At 43.6% G+C, this 20,809-nt stretch overlaps 2 protein-coding genes across 2 annotated transcripts in view; one reads left to right on the forward strand and one right to left on the reverse strand.

Moving 5' to 3' along the window:
* Positions 1-727: 727 nt before the first annotated feature.
* On the forward strand, positions 728-6,278 carry LOC132955616 (S-adenosylmethionine synthase-like). The gene is made up of 10 exons (XM_061028529.1): positions 728-1,013; positions 2,508-2,585; positions 2,667-2,789; positions 2,957-3,069; positions 3,923-4,066; positions 4,296-4,514; positions 5,127-5,309; positions 5,467-5,600; positions 5,691-5,794; positions 6,066-6,278. The coding sequence occupies exons 1-9, from the start codon at positions 941-943 to the stop codon at positions 5,791-5,793; spliced, it is 1,170 nt and encodes a 389-aa protein (XP_060884512.1). The 5' UTR covers positions 728-940; the 3' UTR covers position 5,794; positions 6,066-6,278.
* Positions 6,279-7,555: 1,277 nt separating this feature from the next.
* The window catches only part of LOC132955572 (transmembrane protein 150A-like), a 20,813-nt gene continuing 7,559 nt past the window's right edge, over positions 7,556-20,809 (reverse strand). The window contains exons 4-8 of the mRNA XM_061028466.1: positions 19,088-19,174; positions 17,986-18,053; positions 13,822-13,949; positions 9,275-9,452; positions 7,556-8,068 (exon numbers count right to left, since the gene is read on the reverse strand). Coding sequence (XP_060884449.1) covers positions 7,818-8,068; positions 9,275-9,452; positions 13,822-13,949; positions 17,986-18,053; positions 19,088-19,174 — 712 coding nt within the window. The 3' untranslated portion in view covers positions 7,556-7,817. The remainder of the gene's footprint in view (positions 8,069-9,274; positions 9,453-13,821; positions 13,950-17,985; positions 18,054-19,087; positions 19,175-20,809) is intronic.

Genomic DNA, 20,809 nt, shown 5'->3' on the forward strand with positions numbered 1-20,809 from the left:
TGAGCAATCATTTTATTCAAGAACAACAAACTAAAACTGTGACAGAAGGTTTACATGTTGTCAGTCCAGAGGGAGAAAGAAAGAAAGCTGAGAAAGCCCGGCTTATACAGTATGTCTTTCCACTCAGGGGAAACCACTCAGCAAACACACATGGTCAGGGCCGTGATAATAAATACTCTAAATCAGTTTCGTGATCGTTTCCATCATGCTAGTGTTGCAGAATTTATTAGTGCATAAAATACATCTTAAAAAAGTTTTCATACAAGTTGAAAAGTACTCTTCCTGTCTCCTCTCCTCTGCACACAGCGGTGCAGATACGACAGGAGACCTGAGCACGTTGCATCACTTCATGCCCGAGCTCCTCTGCAGGGGAAGCGTCCCCATTGGGTGACTGCTGCGTGTGTTCACAGCCACAGAGGCCCCCCATCAGAGACCTCAGGGGCCCCCAGGTACAAACAGACAAATACATAAGGCATGAATGAACCCGTGGAGGAGCTCAGGAGTATCTCCGATTTATATGAAAGCTCCTGTTTGATTTAAGAGAAAAAACATTTTGATCACCAGAGAGTATGAAGTGTGGACACTCGGCGCAGGAAGGAGTTTAATTAAAGTGGTTTCCAAGAAGAAGAAAAAAAAATGCATTCCTCTGTCCCCTTACTAACCTCTGAATGGTCTGACCCTCTGGTTCTCATGTCCCCCTCCCCCCATGTGTGTGTATGAGTGTGTATGAGTGTGTGTTGTCTTTGCTTTTTTTAGCTGCAGAGTTCTCCGGCTGCTCCGCTCCGGGACCGAGAGGACTGAAGCCAAAAATCTTCAGCACAGTTTTCTGTGTAAGAAAAGAAAAAACAAGGACTCTTCTTCTCTGCTCCTCATCGTCATCACGGCTGATATCTGAGTCCACCAGTCAGGCAGCTCTGAGAGGGACTACACGAACGGGTCCATGGAAGGGAACTACGAGGGTCACGAGGGCTCCTTCATGTTTACCTCTGAGTCAGTGGGAGAGGGACATCCTGGTGAGTAGAGGATTTGAACCTGCAGCTGATAAACAGTACGAACGAGCAGCTGGAACAGAACGTCAACGAGGAGTCTTTTTTTATGTTTCAGTGATCATTGATGACTTTGAGGAATGTGCAGAATCCTGAGTGCTGCACGGAGGCACTGGAGCACAAAGAGTGTCTGAAATGTGACCGAGGAATTTGTAATATTTTGGTGCAAATATAAAGAATGAAGTGAATTAAACTTTAACCTTGCAGATGTTAGACTTCAAATGCTAATTTTCAAACATGCTAAATCACATTAAGCATTATAAAGTCGCTCTCTGCAGCTCTGCTTCAATCAATTTAAACAGCTTCAGCATGAACACATCAGGTTCATCTGCTCCTGTTTTAAATGTGCATTGACTGAATTTAAAGAAAAAGTGCTTTAAAGTTGTTTCATAACATCTTTAACTGAATCTGACAAAAAGTTTATAACACAACACAACTGTGAAGCCGCATTCACAAATGTTACAAACACGTTGCTTTACATTTAAATATTTTTAGATTAAAGTTCCAGTTGTGATCTTACTGAAGCCGATTCAAAGAGAGTCGACCCAACACGCGCTTCCTGAAAGCATGTTGGGTCGACTCTCTTTGAAACGTCTCCTGTCAATAAATCCTAAATAAACAGGAGCTCCTTGGTGTGCAGATCTTGTTTGCTTCTTTTCAACTTTATTTGTCCCTGAAGGGCGATTTGGTTTTGCAGAGGCAGAGCAAGACAGTATACATAAACCATGCAGTGTCTCCTGTGGCTGCTTACCTGTCTGCTTAATTACTGTCATGTTATTTCTATTTGTAGCTTTGAGCGATGTTTGAATTTGGTTTTTTTAGGGAGCCTTTTATAAAATCTGGCCAGGGACAACAAATGAAAATTAGCCTTTTGGCTAACTCTGGCATATTTACAGAAATGTTTATTAATATGCAATGTCCCTGTAAAATAAAAAATAAATAAATAAGTAAAAAGACAAAAGAAAAGAACAAAAGAACATCCAAAAAGCCAAGACGGTAAAAATGTAAAAGGCAGTGAATATAGCAGCCTTCCAGAAACAACCGAGATAACTGACTGAGGCTCTAAGCAGCTTTCATTAAAATAAAGTGCTGAGTACATATTCATGTTTTTTTTTTCTGATCCAGCACCCTCTCAAGGATGTGCATGTCTTTTTTCTTTCTTTTTCATTACAGCAGAAGTCAAACATAGTAAACAGAAGGTGTGCAGGTCGGTGTCAGTGTGTCGGTGCTTTGACCATCTGATGGAGTTACAGTGAACAACATGAGAGTGACACCACTCTACAGTCTATTCATAGAACAGGAGCTCGTCACTGTAGTGATGTGCAGCTCTCTGATGGAAATGAGATCTACCCACATGAGGAATGTGACGTCTGCAGCAGATGGTCACACGAGGACACCTCCAGACTCACAGAGTGATGCATGATTGCATTCATCACTTTTCTCTGTTTTTTTTTAATCCAGATAAAATCTGCGATCAGATCAGTGATGCTGTGCTCGACGCTCACCTGAAGCAGGACCCTAATGCTAAAGTGGCCTGTGGTGAGTAATGATGTGTTCACTCCACCAGAGGTCAGTGATACACTTTTACAGCGGCTCTTTATTTTTCTGTGTTGAAAACAGAGACGGTGTGTAAGACGGGCATGGTGCTGCTGTGCGGTGAGATCACATCACGAGCCAACGTGGACTATCAGAAGGTGGTGAGAGACACCATCAGAGACATCGGCTACGACAACTCCAACAAAGGTCACCGCGCTCTCATGTTGTTCATCTTTGTGGGAGTTTACTCCTCTGCTCCGATTCCTCATGCATACTTAGAATTCATGGGCGGTCAGGAGAAGCCCCTCCTTTAATGTCAAAATGATAAACTCTGCACGTCTCCTTGTCCTCCTCTCATGTCTCTGTCCATCCAGGTTTTGACTATAAGACCTGTAACGTGCTGGTAGCTCTCGAGGAGCAGTCTCCTGACATCGCTCAGGGAGTTCACATCGATCGTCCGGAGACCGACATCGGAGCTGGAGACCAGGTTTTTTTTAAAAAACAAAACAAATCCTGTTTATTTTTATTTATTTATTTTTTATTTAAATTTTTATTCAGAGCAAAATTGAAACATGTTCCGCAGCTAGTCAAAGTTACAAACGTTTTTCAGAAAGTAAAGAGATACAATAAGACACAGTTGTCTAAACATTCTTATAAAATGAGGTGGTAATAGTGGTGAGACAAATAAAGATTTTGTAAAAGAAAATTCAAAGCTTGGCAAAGCCATTATGAGTAAAAGTAATATGCCGGGATGGGTAAGCAAATAGGATTGTTGTAAATCCTGTTTATTTTTAATATCTGAGCCCTGCTGTCTGGATTTAGACGAACCCCTTGTCAGAATTTTTATTTTATTTTTTTTTTTACAGATATGCTTAAAGAGGCTCTCTTTTGGGGCGCTGTTAGCCTAGTGGTTAGTTTAGGTGTCCCAAGTACAGAGGCTAAAGCCCTTGAGAGTGGGCGACCCTGCTTTCCTGCCTGTTATTCCCTTTTTTTTTTAAGATTTATTTTTGGGCCTTTAATGGAGAGACAGGACAGTGGATAGAGTTGGAAATCTGGGAGAGAGAGTGGGGAATGACATGTGGGAAAGGAGCCACAGGCTGGATTTGAACCTGGGCCGCCCGCTTGGAGGACTACAGCCTCCATACATTGGGCCCGCGCACTAACCACTGCACCACCAGCGCCCCAATTGCCTGTCATTCCCCTCTCTCTCGCTCTCTCTCTCTCTCTCTCTCTCTCCCTCTCTCTCTTCGGTTTCTGACTCTCTAATAAAGTCATAAAAATCTATTTTGTCATTTCTCCAATGAATCTCATATTCATTTCTTCTCGTTCCGCGTGGTCAGGGTCTGATGTTCGGCTACGCCACAGACGAGACAGAGGAGTGCATGCCGCTCACCGTTGTCCTCGCTCACAAACTCAACGCCAAGATGGCCGAGCTGAGACGTAATGGGACGGTCCCTTGGCTCCGCCCAGACTCCAAAACACAGGTAGAACCCGAATACACCGACAGAAGTCAAAATGAGAAAAAACAGATGCTGTGGTAGTATTGGGTACGGCTGTGACTCAGTGGGTAGAGTCGGTCATCTTTCATCTGGAAGGTCAGGGGTTTGATCCCCAGCTGTCCTCTCCAATAAATGCCCAAAATGACCCGAGAAAATAACGTGGTCAAAGTGCGACTTGTATTCAAAGTGAATCTCTCGCCCCTCCCTCATCCAGGTGACGGTTCACTACCTGCAGGAGAACGGAGCTGTGATCCCAAAGCGTGTCCACACCGTGGTGATCTCGGTGCAGCACGACGACGACGTGAGTCTGGACGAGCAGAAAGAAGTCCTGAAGGAGAAGGTGATCAAAGCTGTGGTTCCCTCCAGGTACCTGGACGAGGACACCGTCTACCACCTGCAGCCCAGCGGACGCTTCGTGATCGGAGGACCACAAGTAAACATCCTCAAAAATGTTCTTTGTGTTCTGTGTTATGATGACGTTGATAAAGGACACACACCAGAAAGAGTTTGTCCCACAATTTAGTTTAATACTATCAGCTAAAGGTCATGTTATTCAAAATCCTCTTCACCATGTTCCACTAACTCTAACATGTGTCTCTAGTCGGACAAACCCCCCAATCATGAGAAAAGTCCATCCTCTCCGTCTTCTGCCTGCTCCACTTTTCAGAAAATGTGTGCTCAAACAGGCTGTTTGGAGATTTTCCCTTCATGACATCACAAAGGGCAGTAGCCCCTCCCCCATGTGGGTGATACTCCCACAGCTAGGTGTTTGTTCTGCCCTCTGAGTCTGAGTACACCCAAGCCCTTCCAGAGAGGGGGCGTGGTCAGACACCGCTCATTTACATATTTAAAGGTACAGACACAGAAACAGCCTGTTCTGAGCAGGGCTGAAATAAAGGGGTTCATAGACATGATCAAATACAGGATCAGAGTGGATGGAGAATATATGACCTTTAATCTGAAAGTTGTTCCTTGGACTCAATTCCAGGAACGTTGGAGACAGTTGTTTAAGAGCAGTTAAAATCTTTGTGCTGTTTTTTGTCAGGGTGACGCCGGAGTGACGGGCAGGAAGATCATCGTGGACACGTACGGCGGTTGGGGGGCTCATGGGGGCGGGGCTTTCTCTGGAAAGGACTACACTAAGGTGGACCGCTCGGCCGCCTACGCCGCCCGCTGGGTGGCAAAGTCTCTGGTGAAGGCTCAGCTGTGCCGCAGGGTGCTGGTGCAGGTCAGACCAATATCCAACAAACCCAATCTGTGATGTTTACAGAGATTCTCTTTCTCACTTTTCATGCTTTGTGTTTCTATGTGGCTCAGCGGAAAGTCTTTGGTAGCTGACGCTGAGACCAGAGAATCCTTTAATCTTACCTTCTCTGTTTTGTCAGGTGGCGTATGCGATCGGAGTGGCCCACCCGCTCTCCATCTCTCTGTTCACATACGGCTCGTCTCAGAGGAGCGAGAAGGAGCTGCTGCAGATCGTCAACAAAAACTTTGACCTGCGACCGGGTGTCATCGTCAGGTCTGCATTAAAACCATCTTACTACACCTGTTTGATTTTTTTTTTTAAAAGACACAGGCAGAACTAAAGCAGGATTTTCTACTACTGCAGAGACCTGGACCTGAAGAGACCGATCTACCAGAAGACGGCTTCATACGGACACTTTGGCAGGAAGGACTTTCCCTGGGAGGTCCCAAAGAACTTAAACTTCTAGAGTGAGTGAGTGTGTGTGTGTGTGTGACAGAGATTGTTTGTGTGCAGGGTGTATAGATAGCTGCTCTCCTGTAACCCTGTAAGAGAAGGCAGCTGTGTGTGTGTGCTTGTGTGCGTGTTGTGCATGCTTGTGTGCGTACTTGTGTGTGTGTTGTGCTTGTGTGTGTGGTTGTGTGTGTGTGTGTGTGTAGCTTTCATCTGTAATTTACGACTCTGCAGCTCCTCCAAAGTGAGCTGAAATGCGAGCGCTCTAAAATGATGTTTCTGTGCCAGAGATCCAGTGCAGCAGCGTCTCGTCACACTGAAACTGTTTGACTGAACGACCAAATGTTAAAGGAGCGACGCCATGTTTATGTCAGTACAACATTTATAACGTCTTCATTTCTGATACGGTCAGTATTTCTGTTATGATTCATACTGGTGTCTGCAGCTTTTTACTTTTACTGGATGATAGGAAGCCTTTAAAGATTTTTAAAATGAAAGATACAGTACGTGTGTTTGTGTTTTGATTTTCAGCAGGAAACAGAACAGTCAGTTGGTTTACTTTAGTTTGAACCTGATATGCAGAGGTTACAGACCTCAGTGACCCTGGGTTTGACTTCAGTCCTTTCTCTGCAGGTCTTCCCCACGCTCTCTTTTCCATTTATAACCAAAAAAGGCTGGATTTGACTAGATGATCTAAAACATTTAAAGATCTTAAAGGAGCAATCAGTAAGATCTGTAGTGACTGAAATGAGAAAGGTATCTTACTATCTGATCAGACATTAAGGAAACATGCTATGTTGAAGTGCTGGCTTCTCTGACAACTATGCAGCAGCCAGTATGTCCTCCTTCTAACTTTAGATTCTGCTCCTGAATGCTCTCTTCTGAATCTGGACTGCAGTACCCATTTTAACCACTAGGTGTCAGAGTTGCATATCACATTTTGTAAAGATTCAAAATCCTTTAAGTTTTAAGAGTATTTGTTTCACATTGGTTACCTCACTTTTCTTCTTCACTGTTCAAGATTAAACTATTTTTTAGTGCAGAAAAAAATAAGAATCCAGTAACCGCCCCAAAGAGGTCAGAGGTCAGATGAGTCACATACTCATCAGTCCCGCACAATTATGTAAATATGATTTTTAAACACGATCATTTCAAAGGAAGGCATTTCATTTATTCTAGACGGAAGAATCTAAAAACAAAAAAAAACATGAAGGAACTTTAGATAAATAGAAACATCCTGTTTGCTTTAATTCTTTGGTCCTCTGCTTATGATATAAAACTTATTCTCTGTATATGATCAGATAAAGCACGATGGTTCTTTCTTACTGTAGACTTTGGTCCCATAGAAGCTGAATGTCTCTCAGCAGTGATGAAGTGTGTTTGGCATGGAGCTGACTTCAGATACATCAACATATACAGCAGAGCTAACACGCCATTATTAGAAGATATTTAGGCACAAATCACCACAAAAAAGATAATTTGAATGACTTACAAAATATTAAAAACCTTTCAATATTAGGACAAATATTCCAGGCACCAAATACAAAAAGTACAACAACGACGACACCGCCTGACATGAGCGTATTATTCTTGGCACACGGTAACTTTTCATGCTTTGTAAAAAAAACAAAAATGTTCAGCCGATTCGTGAAGCCGATTATGTAACAAAACTTCCTGAGTGATAAAACAAACACAGAGCTCAGCGTCCGACCGTCTGAGGCATGAAAAACAAACGGTGACATCTGAGGAGCTTTAAGGCTGAGAAAAGGCGACTCCAGCCGAGTGTGTGTGTGTGTGTGTGTGACCCTCTGCTGGAGTTTGTGGTCAGAAAAAGGCACTTCTTGAGCAGCATGTTGCACCTGCTGCAAAATGAGAAACAGTCTGTGAAGTACCGGTCTTTGGTCTCCTCTCAGCCGGACAGCGTTTGACCTTTCAGCTGTGTGCAGTGACTAGCGAGCGGATCAGCAGGCTGCAGCTTCCAGGTGCTTGATTCTTTTTTTAAGTGTCTTCCAGGTTCACTGAAAACATCCCGCAGATCGGTTACAGCATCGATAAGTTCTCCGGCTGGCGGTGGTTGGAGCCCACTCCCACCTCTGTCTTGTGTCCAGATGTGGAGAAGCTCAGCACTCCTCCTCCTCCTCTGGACAGAACCATGAGAGTGTCCCCGGACATGTCGCCGAACTCGAAGGCAAACGTCCCGTAGAAGATCATGATGAGCATGCAGTAGATCCACTCGAAGATGGCCGAGGCGTGCTGCAGGGCGAAGCTCTCCTGGCAGAAGAAAACTCCACCTGAGGGTCAGAGGTTAAGGAGAACAACGGCTGCAGAGCGAGAGAGAGAGAGAGACGAGGTCAGGAAAACGTCTCTTCATGAACCTCAGACTTATTCAGTGGTCTTTAGGGGAGGGGCTAGTGGAAGAAATGTTGACGTTTAAGTTTCTTAATGCAGCAAGACTTAGTGAGCATTAGTTGCTGATTTAAATATGATTTAGAAATGTTCAGAAAAATGTGTAAGATTGCTAATTGTATCATGATTTTAGAGTTTAAAAAAAAAAACAAATCAGCATACGGACTCACATGATGCAAAATGAAACCTGCTGCAGTTGAATATTTGTTTTATTTCTGCTTTTGACACTTTTTTGAGATATGAGAGAATCTTCTTGCATGCTGAATGATCGGGAGGAACATGTTATTAATGATGTGAGACATGTAGGACTGTTTGTCCAGCAGGGGGCAATGTAACACAATTTAAACACAATCTCTGGAGGAATGATGGAGCATCACAGCCAGAGTTTAGACTCAAACAACATCATTCAAAAATACATAAACTGGTGGAAACAAGACCGTGGTAATTATTTTTTAAGAGATATTTAAATGGATCTCAGACCTCTAAAAAAAAGAGGAAAATCCCTAAAATACAGCCTGAAGAATAGATATAAAATTAATACACCTGCTGAAAGATTAACATTTTTAATCGCGATTGATCTAATTTAATCCCATGTTTTGTTATTTCCATTCTTCTGCATTTGAAACTAAAAGTTGTTGGGCTTTTATTTTGAAGTTTTGTACATTCTTACACAGAGAGCACTTTACTTCCTGTTGGAATTTAACCCTGCTTTTATTTTGAAATAAAGTAAGGCCCTTCTGGTAGACGGGAGGTTAGGACATGAAGAGAAGTGGGTTAGGAAGTGGTTAGGGATCCCAAAGTGAGGTCAAACAGCTCAAAGGAATGGTAACAAAGGTCAATGTGTGATGTCATCAGGTCAATGTGTGATGTCATAAGGTCAATGTGTGATGTCATAAGGTGGATATTACTGTCTGAGAGTTTGTTAAAGTGAAATGAGACATTCAAAGATGCAGCAGTGTCCTTCTTTTACATCACTGAGACTACAGGGAGACACTGAGGACGACTAACTACAGAGAGCCTGAAGGGACAAAATTCATGCTGACAGCTGAAATACACAACGCTTGTGGAAACACATTTTGTTGTCAGGATACTGAGCACCAGCGCGATGAGGCCGAGCAGGGCCATCATCACCCGGAGGTGTCCGATCCGGTACTCGTCCTGAGTCTTTGCCAGTCTGTAGGTCAGAGCCGACTGCAGACACACAAACAGCATGCTGGAGGGGAAGGCCACTCCTGCTCCGACGTAGTGCAGGACTTTAGCAAAATCCACCTGAGGAGTAAACACAATAAACACAAACTTTATGAAACGAGACATTTTCCTTCATTTAACCCTAAAAAAAACCATGAAGAATGATAACTCTGAAACGTAAACATAACTCTGAGATCAACAAATCTTGGAAATATTTCTGCTCCCACTTCCACAAAATGATCTTTTCCACACAGCTCTTCTCGTCGTCTCTTCTGATTGCAACGAAAGCCGATAAAGACACAACTATCATGCACATGGGGGTCATCATGACCTGACAGCGGCGTGATAATCAGACACAGAACGTCACAGGACAGAACAATCTGCACCAGAAAAACACACGACGAGCGCAGAGCTGTTAGGACAACAGCTCACAGAGAAAAGAGATAACCTGATAATGTAATATCAGGCGTCAGAGATAGAGGAAGTAGATTTATGAAACACGTGTTTGAAAAGCAGCAGCTGGTTTGAAGATGATGACACCGCCTGAACGTGGAGTTTAGAGGAGCAGCTGTTCAAGCGGAGTAATTACAGGGAAGAGACACAAAGAGCAGAAATGTTCCTTCTGTCTGATTTATGTGTTTCTGCACCGTCCACACAGCTACTGGTCTCATGTCCATGTGGGAGAGTAGAAGAAGAAGTGTTTAAAGGATGCATCAAGGTTACTTCATGTGAAGCGGTACAAAGTGTTCACCTCATGTGGACCGATGTGAAACGATTCACACTTTATCCCATGTGCGGAAAGGAGCAGGGAGAAGAATAAATCTTGTTTTGCCTGCCCCCTTACTCAAAAAGCAAACAATAAATGTCTGGATGAATATCATGCCAACAATTCAGTCTTCACTTCCTCAAAAATAAGAAGGAAAACAAACTAACTGCCAATCTCACACAGTCTGATAACTTTGTTCTTATACATTTTCTTAAACTGAAATATCTGAACACAGCCCTTCAAATCATTATTAAAAGAATTCCAAAAAATAATTCCAATTACAGAAATACACTTCTGTTTTAAAGTTGTCCTTGCAAACTGATGCTTAAAATTAAATTTTCTTCCGTGCTCTTCATCTTCTGAGATAAAAACAAGCAAAAAAACATTAAAAATGAATCTCGTTGGTTGAACAAGAGCAGAGAGTTGGGAATTGATTTCTCATAGGAGTTTGTGTAGGGTCCTCAGTCTGAACCACAGACAGGAATACACATGAGAGGGTCTTGTAACCCGTTTTAAAAGTACTACAGCAAGAAAAAAAAAGATGTTATGAGGGTTTGAAATGTGGACGACATACTCCTGAGTAAGACTCTGCAGCCTAACTTTATCTATTATTCACAATTATTATACACAGTGTGTGTGTGTGTGTGTGTGTGTGTGTGTGTGTGTGTGTGTGTGTGTGTGTGTGTGTGTGTGTGTGTGTGTGTGTGTGTGTGTGTGTGTGTGTGTGTGTGTGTGTGTGTGTGTGTGTGTGTGTGTGTGTGTGTGTGTGTGTGTGTGTGTGTGTGTGTGTGTGTGTGTGTGTGTGTGTGTGTGTGTGTGTGTGTGTGTGTGTGTGTGTGTGTGTGTACAGTAAATCGCCCCTAAAGAGGCTGGCGTCATGTTTACAGTGATTCAAACAGTAAGGTTCATTATGTAAGACGGAGAAAGGGAGGAGAAGCCTCAGCCAATCAGAGAGCAGGACAGGACCCAGCCTCACACAAACACTGAGGGGTGAATGTGATGAAGGACCCTGAGGATGAACTGATGATGATGATAGGGAGGCCCAGACGTGTGCAGACAGAACACACACACACACACACACACACACACACACACACACACACACCCCGAGCTCTGACAGAACACACACACACACACACACACACACACACACACACCGAGCTCTGAAAAGAACACACACACACACACACCGAGCTCTGACAGAACACACACACACACACCGAGCTCTGACAGAACGCACACACACACCCACACACACACCGAGCTCTGACAGAACACACACACACACACACACACACACACACACACCGAGCTCTGACAGAACACACACACACACACACACACACACACACACCGAGCTCTGACAGAACACACACACCGAGCTCTGAAAAGAACACACACACACACACACCGAGCTCTGACAGAACACACACACACACACACACACACACACACACACACCGAGCTCTGACAGAACACACACCTGCTCCGACAGACGATATAAACAAACGTATCCACTAATGGAAGGAGAGCTCTAAATCCTTTGTTATCACCATGGTAACAACGTTGAGACAATATGAAATACGGCAGCTCTTCTCATTATCTAAACAACAGAAGAGGTCAACTGCCCAGAGCTCTAAAAACAACGTAAAGGACCGTTTGAGAGGACGAGTGACGACCACACAAAACAAACACGCCCCCTTCTGGATTGACTCGGGCACAAACTCAAAGCGCTAAGATTTTTTTTTTTAAATCTTGGTTTGGGTTTAGAAGAGTTCACGTCTTACTTTACGTTCTTTTAAGAGCGGTCTTAAAACATTGCTTTTCTCTCGTGCCTTTGGTTGCTAGTTTGTCTTTGTGTGTGTGTGTGTGTACATATGGTTAGTGCATGCTACTTTTACAAACATGTGCTCTTGAATCCACTTGTTCATTTATTATTATTATTTTATTTTATTTTTTCATGTTTTTGTTTATTATTTTAAATGAGTTTGTATTGTGTTTGTTTATTTTTTTTCTTCTGTACAGCACATTGAGTTTACGTTTGTATGAAATGTGATTTACAAATTGAATTGAATTGAATGTGACCATGAGCCGCACACAGGACATTGAACGCACCACTCTCCTGGTGAAAGTCTAATTTTTCATTCTCCCTGACCTCCAGACTTGCACCTTTACATTCTCCATTAGATCCCTTTTTAAAATGTTCTTTCTGAAAGCAGAAATAACAGATCAACCCTTCTCCTCGAGTCCTGCAGAAACAGTTACTCAGCTGAAGTTCATATCTGCAGCTTCTCTCCGGCTCATGCTTCAACACAAACATGATGTCTGTCTGTGTAACATTCAAATTCTGAACTACATTCCTGGAAAACTTTCACAGTCAGCACATGTTCCCATGAAACACCGTCAGCACCCGAGGCCATGAAAACTCTCAGCACTGATAGGCGTGTGTGTGTGTGTGTGTGTGTGTGTGTGCTTGTCCCTGAGCATCACCTACATGTACGCACATGTCCTGTACTGTAACTCTTCTTCTCTACTGTACATCTGTCCAAAGTCAGAACAAGAGGTGACCTCTCTGTTGACCTGCAGCTGTGCATTCTGACTCACTAAAATATGAACAACCTATGGAGTCATTTTGCATCTTTTTCCTCATCCTTAATTCCTCTCTCTCTCTCTCTCTCTCTCTCTCTCTCTCTCTCTCTCTCTCTGTCTCTCTCTCTCTCTCTCTCTCTCTCTCTCTCTCTCTCTCTCTCTCTCTCTCTCTCTCTCTCTCTCTCTCTCTCTCTCTCTCTACGACCTACAAACCAAGAAATTACTTATCTAAACTGCAAAGACTGCATGACGTGTACATCTCTGTGTCAGAAGAAAAAGCATTGACTGAAGAGATATATACTCTTAACGAGCACGTGTAACAGTTGTGATGCAACGCCCCCCCCGCTGACTTCACTCAGACCACACCTCATTTATTCTGCAGAAAACTTCAAACATCCACCGCCAGCAAAAACAAAGAAAGTGAGGCTGACAAAGACAGGAATCACCCACAGAGTGAGTGAATGCTTTTTTGTTAATTATGTAAGAAATGATGTAACAACGCTTCAGAAAACACAGCAGCGGGTGTATTCATTTAAAGGTGCACTGTGTGGTTTATAGAGAAATGTGAAAGTTGGAGTGTACATAGTGTACAGATTATGTGGTATGTGTTTATAACTCTAAACACAAACTGTCCTCAGAGGAACATGTGCTCCCTGTAACACTGTTTGAAGATAAAATGCAATGCGAGAAGATATGGTGCGGGGTCTTCAAGAGTAAAAACCATAACTCTCCTGGTAGCTTTTTAGCTCCAACAGTGTTCAGGGAGCCATTTTTTAAGTTTGTTTATTCAGTTCAGAAAATATAGCAGAGAAATGTTTCACTTCTCCAACTTTCAAATTTCACCACCAAATCTCCATAGTGCACCTTTAAACTGTTTTTATGTAATCAATACTTTATTGTTTTTTGTGCTCCATCTTTCAAAAAGGTTTGTTTTAGTCATGAAAGCTTAAAGAAGGAATGTGCAACTTTTTGATCCAGTAGGTGGCGCCCTTGAGCTCCAGCATGAAACCAAAACAAACTGCTGTTTGGAGACACCTCAGCTATTCTGAAGCCTCCAGAGACACACCTCAATGTGATCGACTTGACGTTGTTTACCTGGAAGTTTCCCACCATGATGAGTCCAGCGGCGCAGATCCACGAGGTGGAGAGACCGGCCGTGTTCAGGATGCAGTTCTGGTGTTTCTCGATGACGTGAGCGTATCGCAGCAGGCCGATCAGCATCACTGCAGGAGGAGAGAAAGATACAAACATGACGAGGAGAAGAGAAACAGGATGTTTGGACAGAACAAATAAAAAGGTATTTTCTTCACCAAACTGCAGCGCTCCTTTGTTAAAGATATCTCAGGTCGTACATTTCCATCACTTCTGATGATTGTGCACACTTTAAGAAGTTGTCTGAACTCTTTAGGAAATGACCTGAACATAGAAAGGAATCAACATTTCTCCCGGTGAGTCCTCACACTGCGATCTGTGAAGTGTCCCGAACACGTTTACTGGTCACACTTTCCCTCAGTGATCAGGACGCTGCAGCAGCATCAAAGTGCTGAGTCTGCAGATCTCAGTGTGAGCAGATTCCTTGTTCCTTGTTTATCACAGTGTTCATCAAAGCCTCGCAGCAGCTTCAGATCCTCTCCCACACTGTTCCTGCAGCTCACATCTGGAGCTCGACACGCTGCAAGCTGCACAGGGCGACTTGTTTAATGTTCATATTGATAATCCAGCAGAGAACGCAGTGGTCACTTTTGAGGATTAAACGGGTTATCTGAGGGTTTCACTGTTTGCAGCACAGCGAGGGGACGGACGTCCTGATCCTCAACACGCCTTCAAGTTTAAACAAACTGACAAAACTGTTTCTGAACATAAGCAGAGTATTTTTTATAAACGCAAGGAAAGCTTTGAATGTTTTCAGAGTTTGAGCTTCCAGAAACATTTATCATTTTTGTTTACAGATGATCGAAAACTAATCATAAAACATTTTTTTTTTTAAAAGAGACTAGAGTTATTAGAGCTCAAAGACGTCTTTGGAAACGTTTCTTTGGTGATTTTCCAGCTAATGTCATCCACCTAGTGCTAGTGAGGCTGTCTTTGCATTAAAAGTAGGAAGCATGTATGGGTGGTATGATCATAACCTGTAAATAATAATGGATGAAGTCTGAGTGACGTCCCCCGTCTGTTCCTGCAGGGGGCGCTTGAGTCCCATCAGCAGCAGCCTCCATGCTGGAAATGCTGTCTCAGTCTAACTTTCAGTCAACCTAACGACAGGCTGAGAGCTGGAGCTGAGGCGGGTTTTAAACCTCCTGACAAACCGTTACACCGCGCCCACCTGTCAATCAGGTCAGCTACACGCCTTATTGTGAATAACTCTTATCCTTCATCAAATCAAAACTGATGAGTCATCAAAACATTCACCCCCCGTACAGTGTGTGTCCATCGAGACATGAGCTAATCACACCTATTTGTTTTTTTGAACCAGGCTGTAAACATGTTAATCTCTGCTGTAAAAACAGGCTTTTTAGAATGGGTGTGTATGTGACTTCCTGTGCTTCTGCAGCCAGCCTCTAGTGGACACTCGAGGAACTGCAGGATTTTACACTCATTTTTCAACACCGGAGGTTACCGCTGTAAAATGTGCTTATATCAAAACCAATCCCAGAAGACATAAAATATAAAATTTCAGAGTTAAAGTGCAGAAATTTAAATAGGTGGAAATAAAGACAAGAAAAAAATGGTAAAAAGCAGGCGATGTTTTCATGCTAAAGAACGACTGGCTGATGTTTATCAGTTGTTTGATTCTCGTATCAGTAGAGCATGTTGCTGCAGTCAAAGGGGGCGTCTTCAGTTTTCAGGTATTCTTCTACAAACTCGACCACAATAAGGGACCAACAACAGACACGGCCTCCTGAGGACAAACAAGTATAATAATATAACTTAAATATAAACTAGCCCTTTTCTCCCTCTGTACATTTAGCACTGCGTCGTGTTGAATCCTCTGTGAGGCGTACGTGATCTGCAGCTCTGCAGCTCCAAACCCAGTTCCTCTGAAACACGACATCAAAAAGCCTCCCAGCGGCGTTCAAACAAACACATCTGTGTGAGAAACTACAAACGACACACTCCATAACCCCTTTGTGTAACACTAAAGACACAGCTTTCCTGTACAAAATAACCTGAGATAAATCCCTGCTCTCTCTTTTGTATTCTCCAGGAATGTTTCAGTTCTATTCCTGTGAAGTTTCAGAACTTAGACAACTATTCTTCTCGACACTTAATTCAAGCTGTCAAATGACGTAATAAGCAAGATTCTGAAGTGGCAGACGAAGCAACAGAGTCCGCTTTACAACGATATAAAAAGGAATATTTGACTTTATGAACGCTACTCGTAGTTTGATGGAATCACAAAATCCACAAAAGAGCTGTCGGTCAAATCTGCTGCTTCGTCCACCAGTTTGGATTTCATTAGCGTCCTTATTGCGTCATGTCTTGCCTCGTTAGAGACGTCTCAGGAGGCGAGACATGACATATAAAAAAGAAGCTGCTGAAGTTCCAAGATGGTGGACGAAGCAGTGGAGAAGCCGTACATTAGGGTGGTACTGGTTCTGTGTTATGAACGTCATCCGCCCAGCCGGCTCCCTTGTGGTGAATTTTTCTGAATATTTTTAAGGAAAATTCCTCTAGAGGCGCCGGCGGGAAAAAGTTGAGGAGAGGTCAAGGTGAAAAATGTGTCCGTTTGTGTTCACACATGCAGCTCACACAGAACGATTCTGGAAATGTTTGAGAGTGCTGTGACAATCTACATTTTCTCTCAGGAGGTAAGAAAGTCATCTTTCAATAATCGCTCTATTTATCTAAAGACAGGATATATTGACTTTTACACCTGTGTCAATGTTTCATTTCAAATATGTCTGTTGACCACCTTTGTTTTGATGTCTCTTCTTTTTGAAGTTTAAAGGTAACTCTAACATGTGTCTCTAGTCTGTCTACAAACCCCCCAATGATGAGAAAAGTCCATCCTCGCCGTCTTCTGCCTGCTCCACTTTTCAGAAAATGTGTGCTCAAACAGGCCGTTTGGAGATTTTCCCTTCATGACATCACAAAGGGCAGTAGCCCCTCCCCCAGGTGGGTGACACTCCCACAGCTAGGTGTTTGTTCTGCCCTCTGAGTCTGCCTTCTCACCGTAAACAATAGGACATGGAGCGAGAAAGACCGAGTACACCCGAGCCCTTCCAGAGAGGGGGCGTGGTCAGACACAGCTCATTTACATATTTAAAGGTACAGACACAGAAACAGCCTGTTTTGAGCAGGGCTGAAATAGAGGGGTTTATAGACATGATCAAATACAGGATCAGAGTGGATTTAGAACAAGAAACTTCACACACATGTTTTGAGGAGCTCTGAGACTTATTTAAACTGGTTGATGAGGTGGACTATACGTCACCTTTAAAATGTCCAATGTACAGCTATTATGGGTATTGAACAGTCACGTTATCATATTTACACAACAACAAGATCTGAGGTCGGATGTGTCGACGGTCTCCATCAGCGAGTTTGACTGATTGGAACCCGATGAATCTAAACGTTATCACTTGTATTTATCAGCGTCTTCTAGAGATTCAATCACCAAAGACGCTTTTAAAAACGCCTTTAAGCGAGGTCTGTGTGACAGCCTGACTTCAGCTGTGACCTCTCAAAACAAACATTAAACACTTTAGATATGAAGTGTGGTTCTTTGGACTAATGTAAGGACGTTTTGGGTGCAAAGCCAGCTCAGTCAACCTGCAGGTGTTCCCCAGTGGAAAGATAAATGTTTGCTTTTTCCCCCGATTTGAACTCAGATTTGAAGTTTAATGAACTTTAATCCTCTGAATTAAAATAACTCAAAGCGTGCTGTGTTGGACTCCTGTAGTAGATTCTCAGAGTCTTTACAGGAAAACTAAATAATCGATATGAACCCGTCTGCACACGTGTCAATGAACTTGAGAAATCCCCCTAAAATAGCTGGTTTTAAAGTCGATGCCCTCGTGGTCAGAGGGGGAATACTCGCGGGTCATGTGGTGAGTAAACATGCACCATTCATGGCATCGAGTAAATGTTCCCCTCACAGTCAGGCGGGACCTGGCAGGGGTTTCTGGACTCACTACAGCTGGAAAAACAACCCTGAAAGTTTAAGTTCACACACAGAGCCTCGTTGAACTCAGAGTAATGTCGGGGTAAAGTGTGTGTAAAGGGGCGGAGCTATAAGGACATGTTGTAGAGACTCACCCATGAAGGACCCCGTGCTGCAGATGAGGCTGAAAAAGCAGCTTTCAGGAGGGAGGGTCCCACATTTACTGCAGAGGAAACACAGAGCGGTCAGTGTGGGCTAAAATTCAATTGAGTCCTTGTACAGGTCCGGGTCAGATCCACGATCTACAGGCCCCCCCCCCCCCCCGGTTTCTGGTCCTGAGCTTTAACCGTGCTGCGCTCTTCAGCAGACATTCCTCACTAACAGTGGGTTTATACGATGTCTTTCTTACTCTGTGAAATTAGAAACACGCAAGAAGGTTTTCTTGGAAAGCGGCTCAGAGGAGGAAAAATGTCTATAAATGGGAAGCGACGGTCTGGGAGGTCCGGCCGTGAAAAATGTGAAACTGAAACATGAGGACAGACGAATATGATGTCTCGCAGAAGTTTCCTGCAGGCCTGTCCCAGGTCCTCTCTCTCTCTCTCTCTCTCTCTCTCTCTCTCTCTCTCTCTCTCTCTCTCTCTCTCTCTCTCTCTCTCTCTCTCTCTCTCTCTCTCTCTCTCTCTCTCTCTCTCAGGAAGAAGAATTTGTTGTTTACAGTTTTGGGTCTCAGTGTGGAGAGACATTTCAAAGAGCGCCGGAGGAGACACTACACACAACAAAAGCTCTTCTTCCTGTCGAGGTGAAGAGGCCCCCCCCCCCCCCGTCTCCCACCCGGTGAGCCGCAGACGGGCGAGTTTGGACTCATCAGACACAAACCTCTGCTGCAGCTGCTCAGACTGATGTATGCACGGCTCAGCCAGAGAAAAAGTCATTAACTAATCTTCTGCACGCCTTTCTCTGCTAATTATTTTTACTCTGACTCTGCTGATTTCTTGACATTTACTCCGGATGTTTCAAGACTTTTCACCTAATTTCCCTTTAGTCGATTTCAAATCATTTTGAACATATATCTGGGTAACCTGAGTGTCTACTGACCCACAACATGTGAAATAATCCATCCAGTCCTCTTTGTTTGTGATCTGGATAAGTCTTACAACACAGAGAAAAATGCTCTGTTTCAAATGTGCTCTCCTTGTGATGTCACAGAGGGATTCTGGTAAAAAAAAAGCATCCCCTCGCAGAGGTGCGTTGTGTTACCTGATGAGAGGGATGTTGTCCAGCGTGCAGCAGAGGACAGGACCCCTCTGTAAGGGCAGCGGCTCCTCACAGGACTCGTTGTAGAGCCTGCAACACACACACACACACACACACACACACACACACACACACACACACACACACACACACACACACACACACACACACACACACACACACACACACACACACTCGTCAGTCTGCAGAAAAACTTCACTCTTAGGCCTCGCTGACTCGTCTTAAACGGGTTAAAGTTTAAAAAGTAAATCTCCGTTGACGTCTCTTCTCTGCATGATGAATCTAAAGTCTGTTTAATGTTTGAGCATCATGTCTCGTGTTTTATGCATCAGTCGGTAAAGATTCATCTAAAGTAAAACGCGTCTTTACTGTCAGTTTAACACTTCACTGCTTGTGTTGTTTGGATGATAATCTCGTTCATGCGTCAGGGTTTCCTCTTTATCCTGCACGAACTGAGTGCTGTCCCTCTGTCAAATCATCGAGTGTGTGAGGGATCTCTCGCTGACTTCACGAGCCCTTTATGCACCCTGTGAGTGTCTGTAAGTGGGCATTTCTGCAGACTTAGAGTGGGGGAATTACCCAGAGTTCATAGCATTGTGACGTGATATGATTCCCAGGGGAAGCCCACAACAAATGGAAAGGTTGTTTTATGTTTAATGTTAATTTTATTTTTATGGCTTGGTAGAAGAACCCGGACACATCTCTCCCCTTGTGAGACAAATAAAGGTAATCTTGAATTTTGAATCTTTAGCCTTAATTAACAACATTTGTTCCTTCTTCTTACTTTTCTTATACTTATAATATCAGCGTGGTGTAAACTCTGTTACATGAGGAGACATCTGTACCGGTCAAAGTGTCAGAAACCAAGAACTCCTGAACATATCTGTATGAATTCTTTAACCAGGATGTTTCTAATCTCTACTGATGAACTCTGAGTAGATATTTTGACATGTACTGAGGTGTGTTTATGTTTCCTGTACCAGCTGGAACCAAAGTTTTATTAGATAATCTGGCAGGAGCTTTTAGTTTGAGTTTAGATTTCAAATAGCACAACTGAAGGAGATATGCATCCATCTGCTGCACTGGAACATTCCTCCTCCTTCTCCTCCCCCCTCCTCCTCTTCCTCCCTCCTCCCTCTTCCTCCCTCCTCCCTCTTCCTCCCTCCTCCATCCCCCTCCTCCTCCTCCTCTTCCCTCCTCCCTCTTCCTCCCTCCTCCTCCTCCTCCTTCTTCTCCTTGTTCCTCTCCTTTCCTCATCCCCCTCCTCCTCCTCCCTCCTCTCATTTCCTCCTCTTCCTTCCTCATCCTCCTTCTCCCTCCTCCTCCCTCCTCCTCATCCCTCCTCCTCCTCGTCGCTCCTCTCCTTTCCTCATCCCTCCTCCTCCTCCCTCCTCATCCTCCTCTTCTTTAAATTCCTCTTTTCTTAAATTTATGCTCCACTTTAACCTTCATCCATCTCGCCCTCATGAACTCTTTCTTTACACATTATCTCGTCGTATCAACATCTGCAGCTCTTTCTTTCCTTCATGTTCACTCCCCTCCTCCATCTTTCTCCTCCTCCTTTGATTTAATGCGGAACAAGCCGTCAGTAAGAGCGGAGCTGAGTAAAGGTTCCTCGGCCCACCATGAAATACATGAAGGACCTGTTCTTATATTCATGCTACAGAAACACAGCTGGTGTTTTTATGAACATAAATGATTCAG

This window comes from Labrus mixtus, chromosome 21, assembly GCF_963584025.1.
Source record: "Labrus mixtus chromosome 21, fLabMix1.1, whole genome shotgun sequence".
In the NCBI taxonomy this organism is placed as follows: Eukaryota; Metazoa; Chordata; class Actinopteri; order Labriformes; family Labridae; genus Labrus; species Labrus mixtus.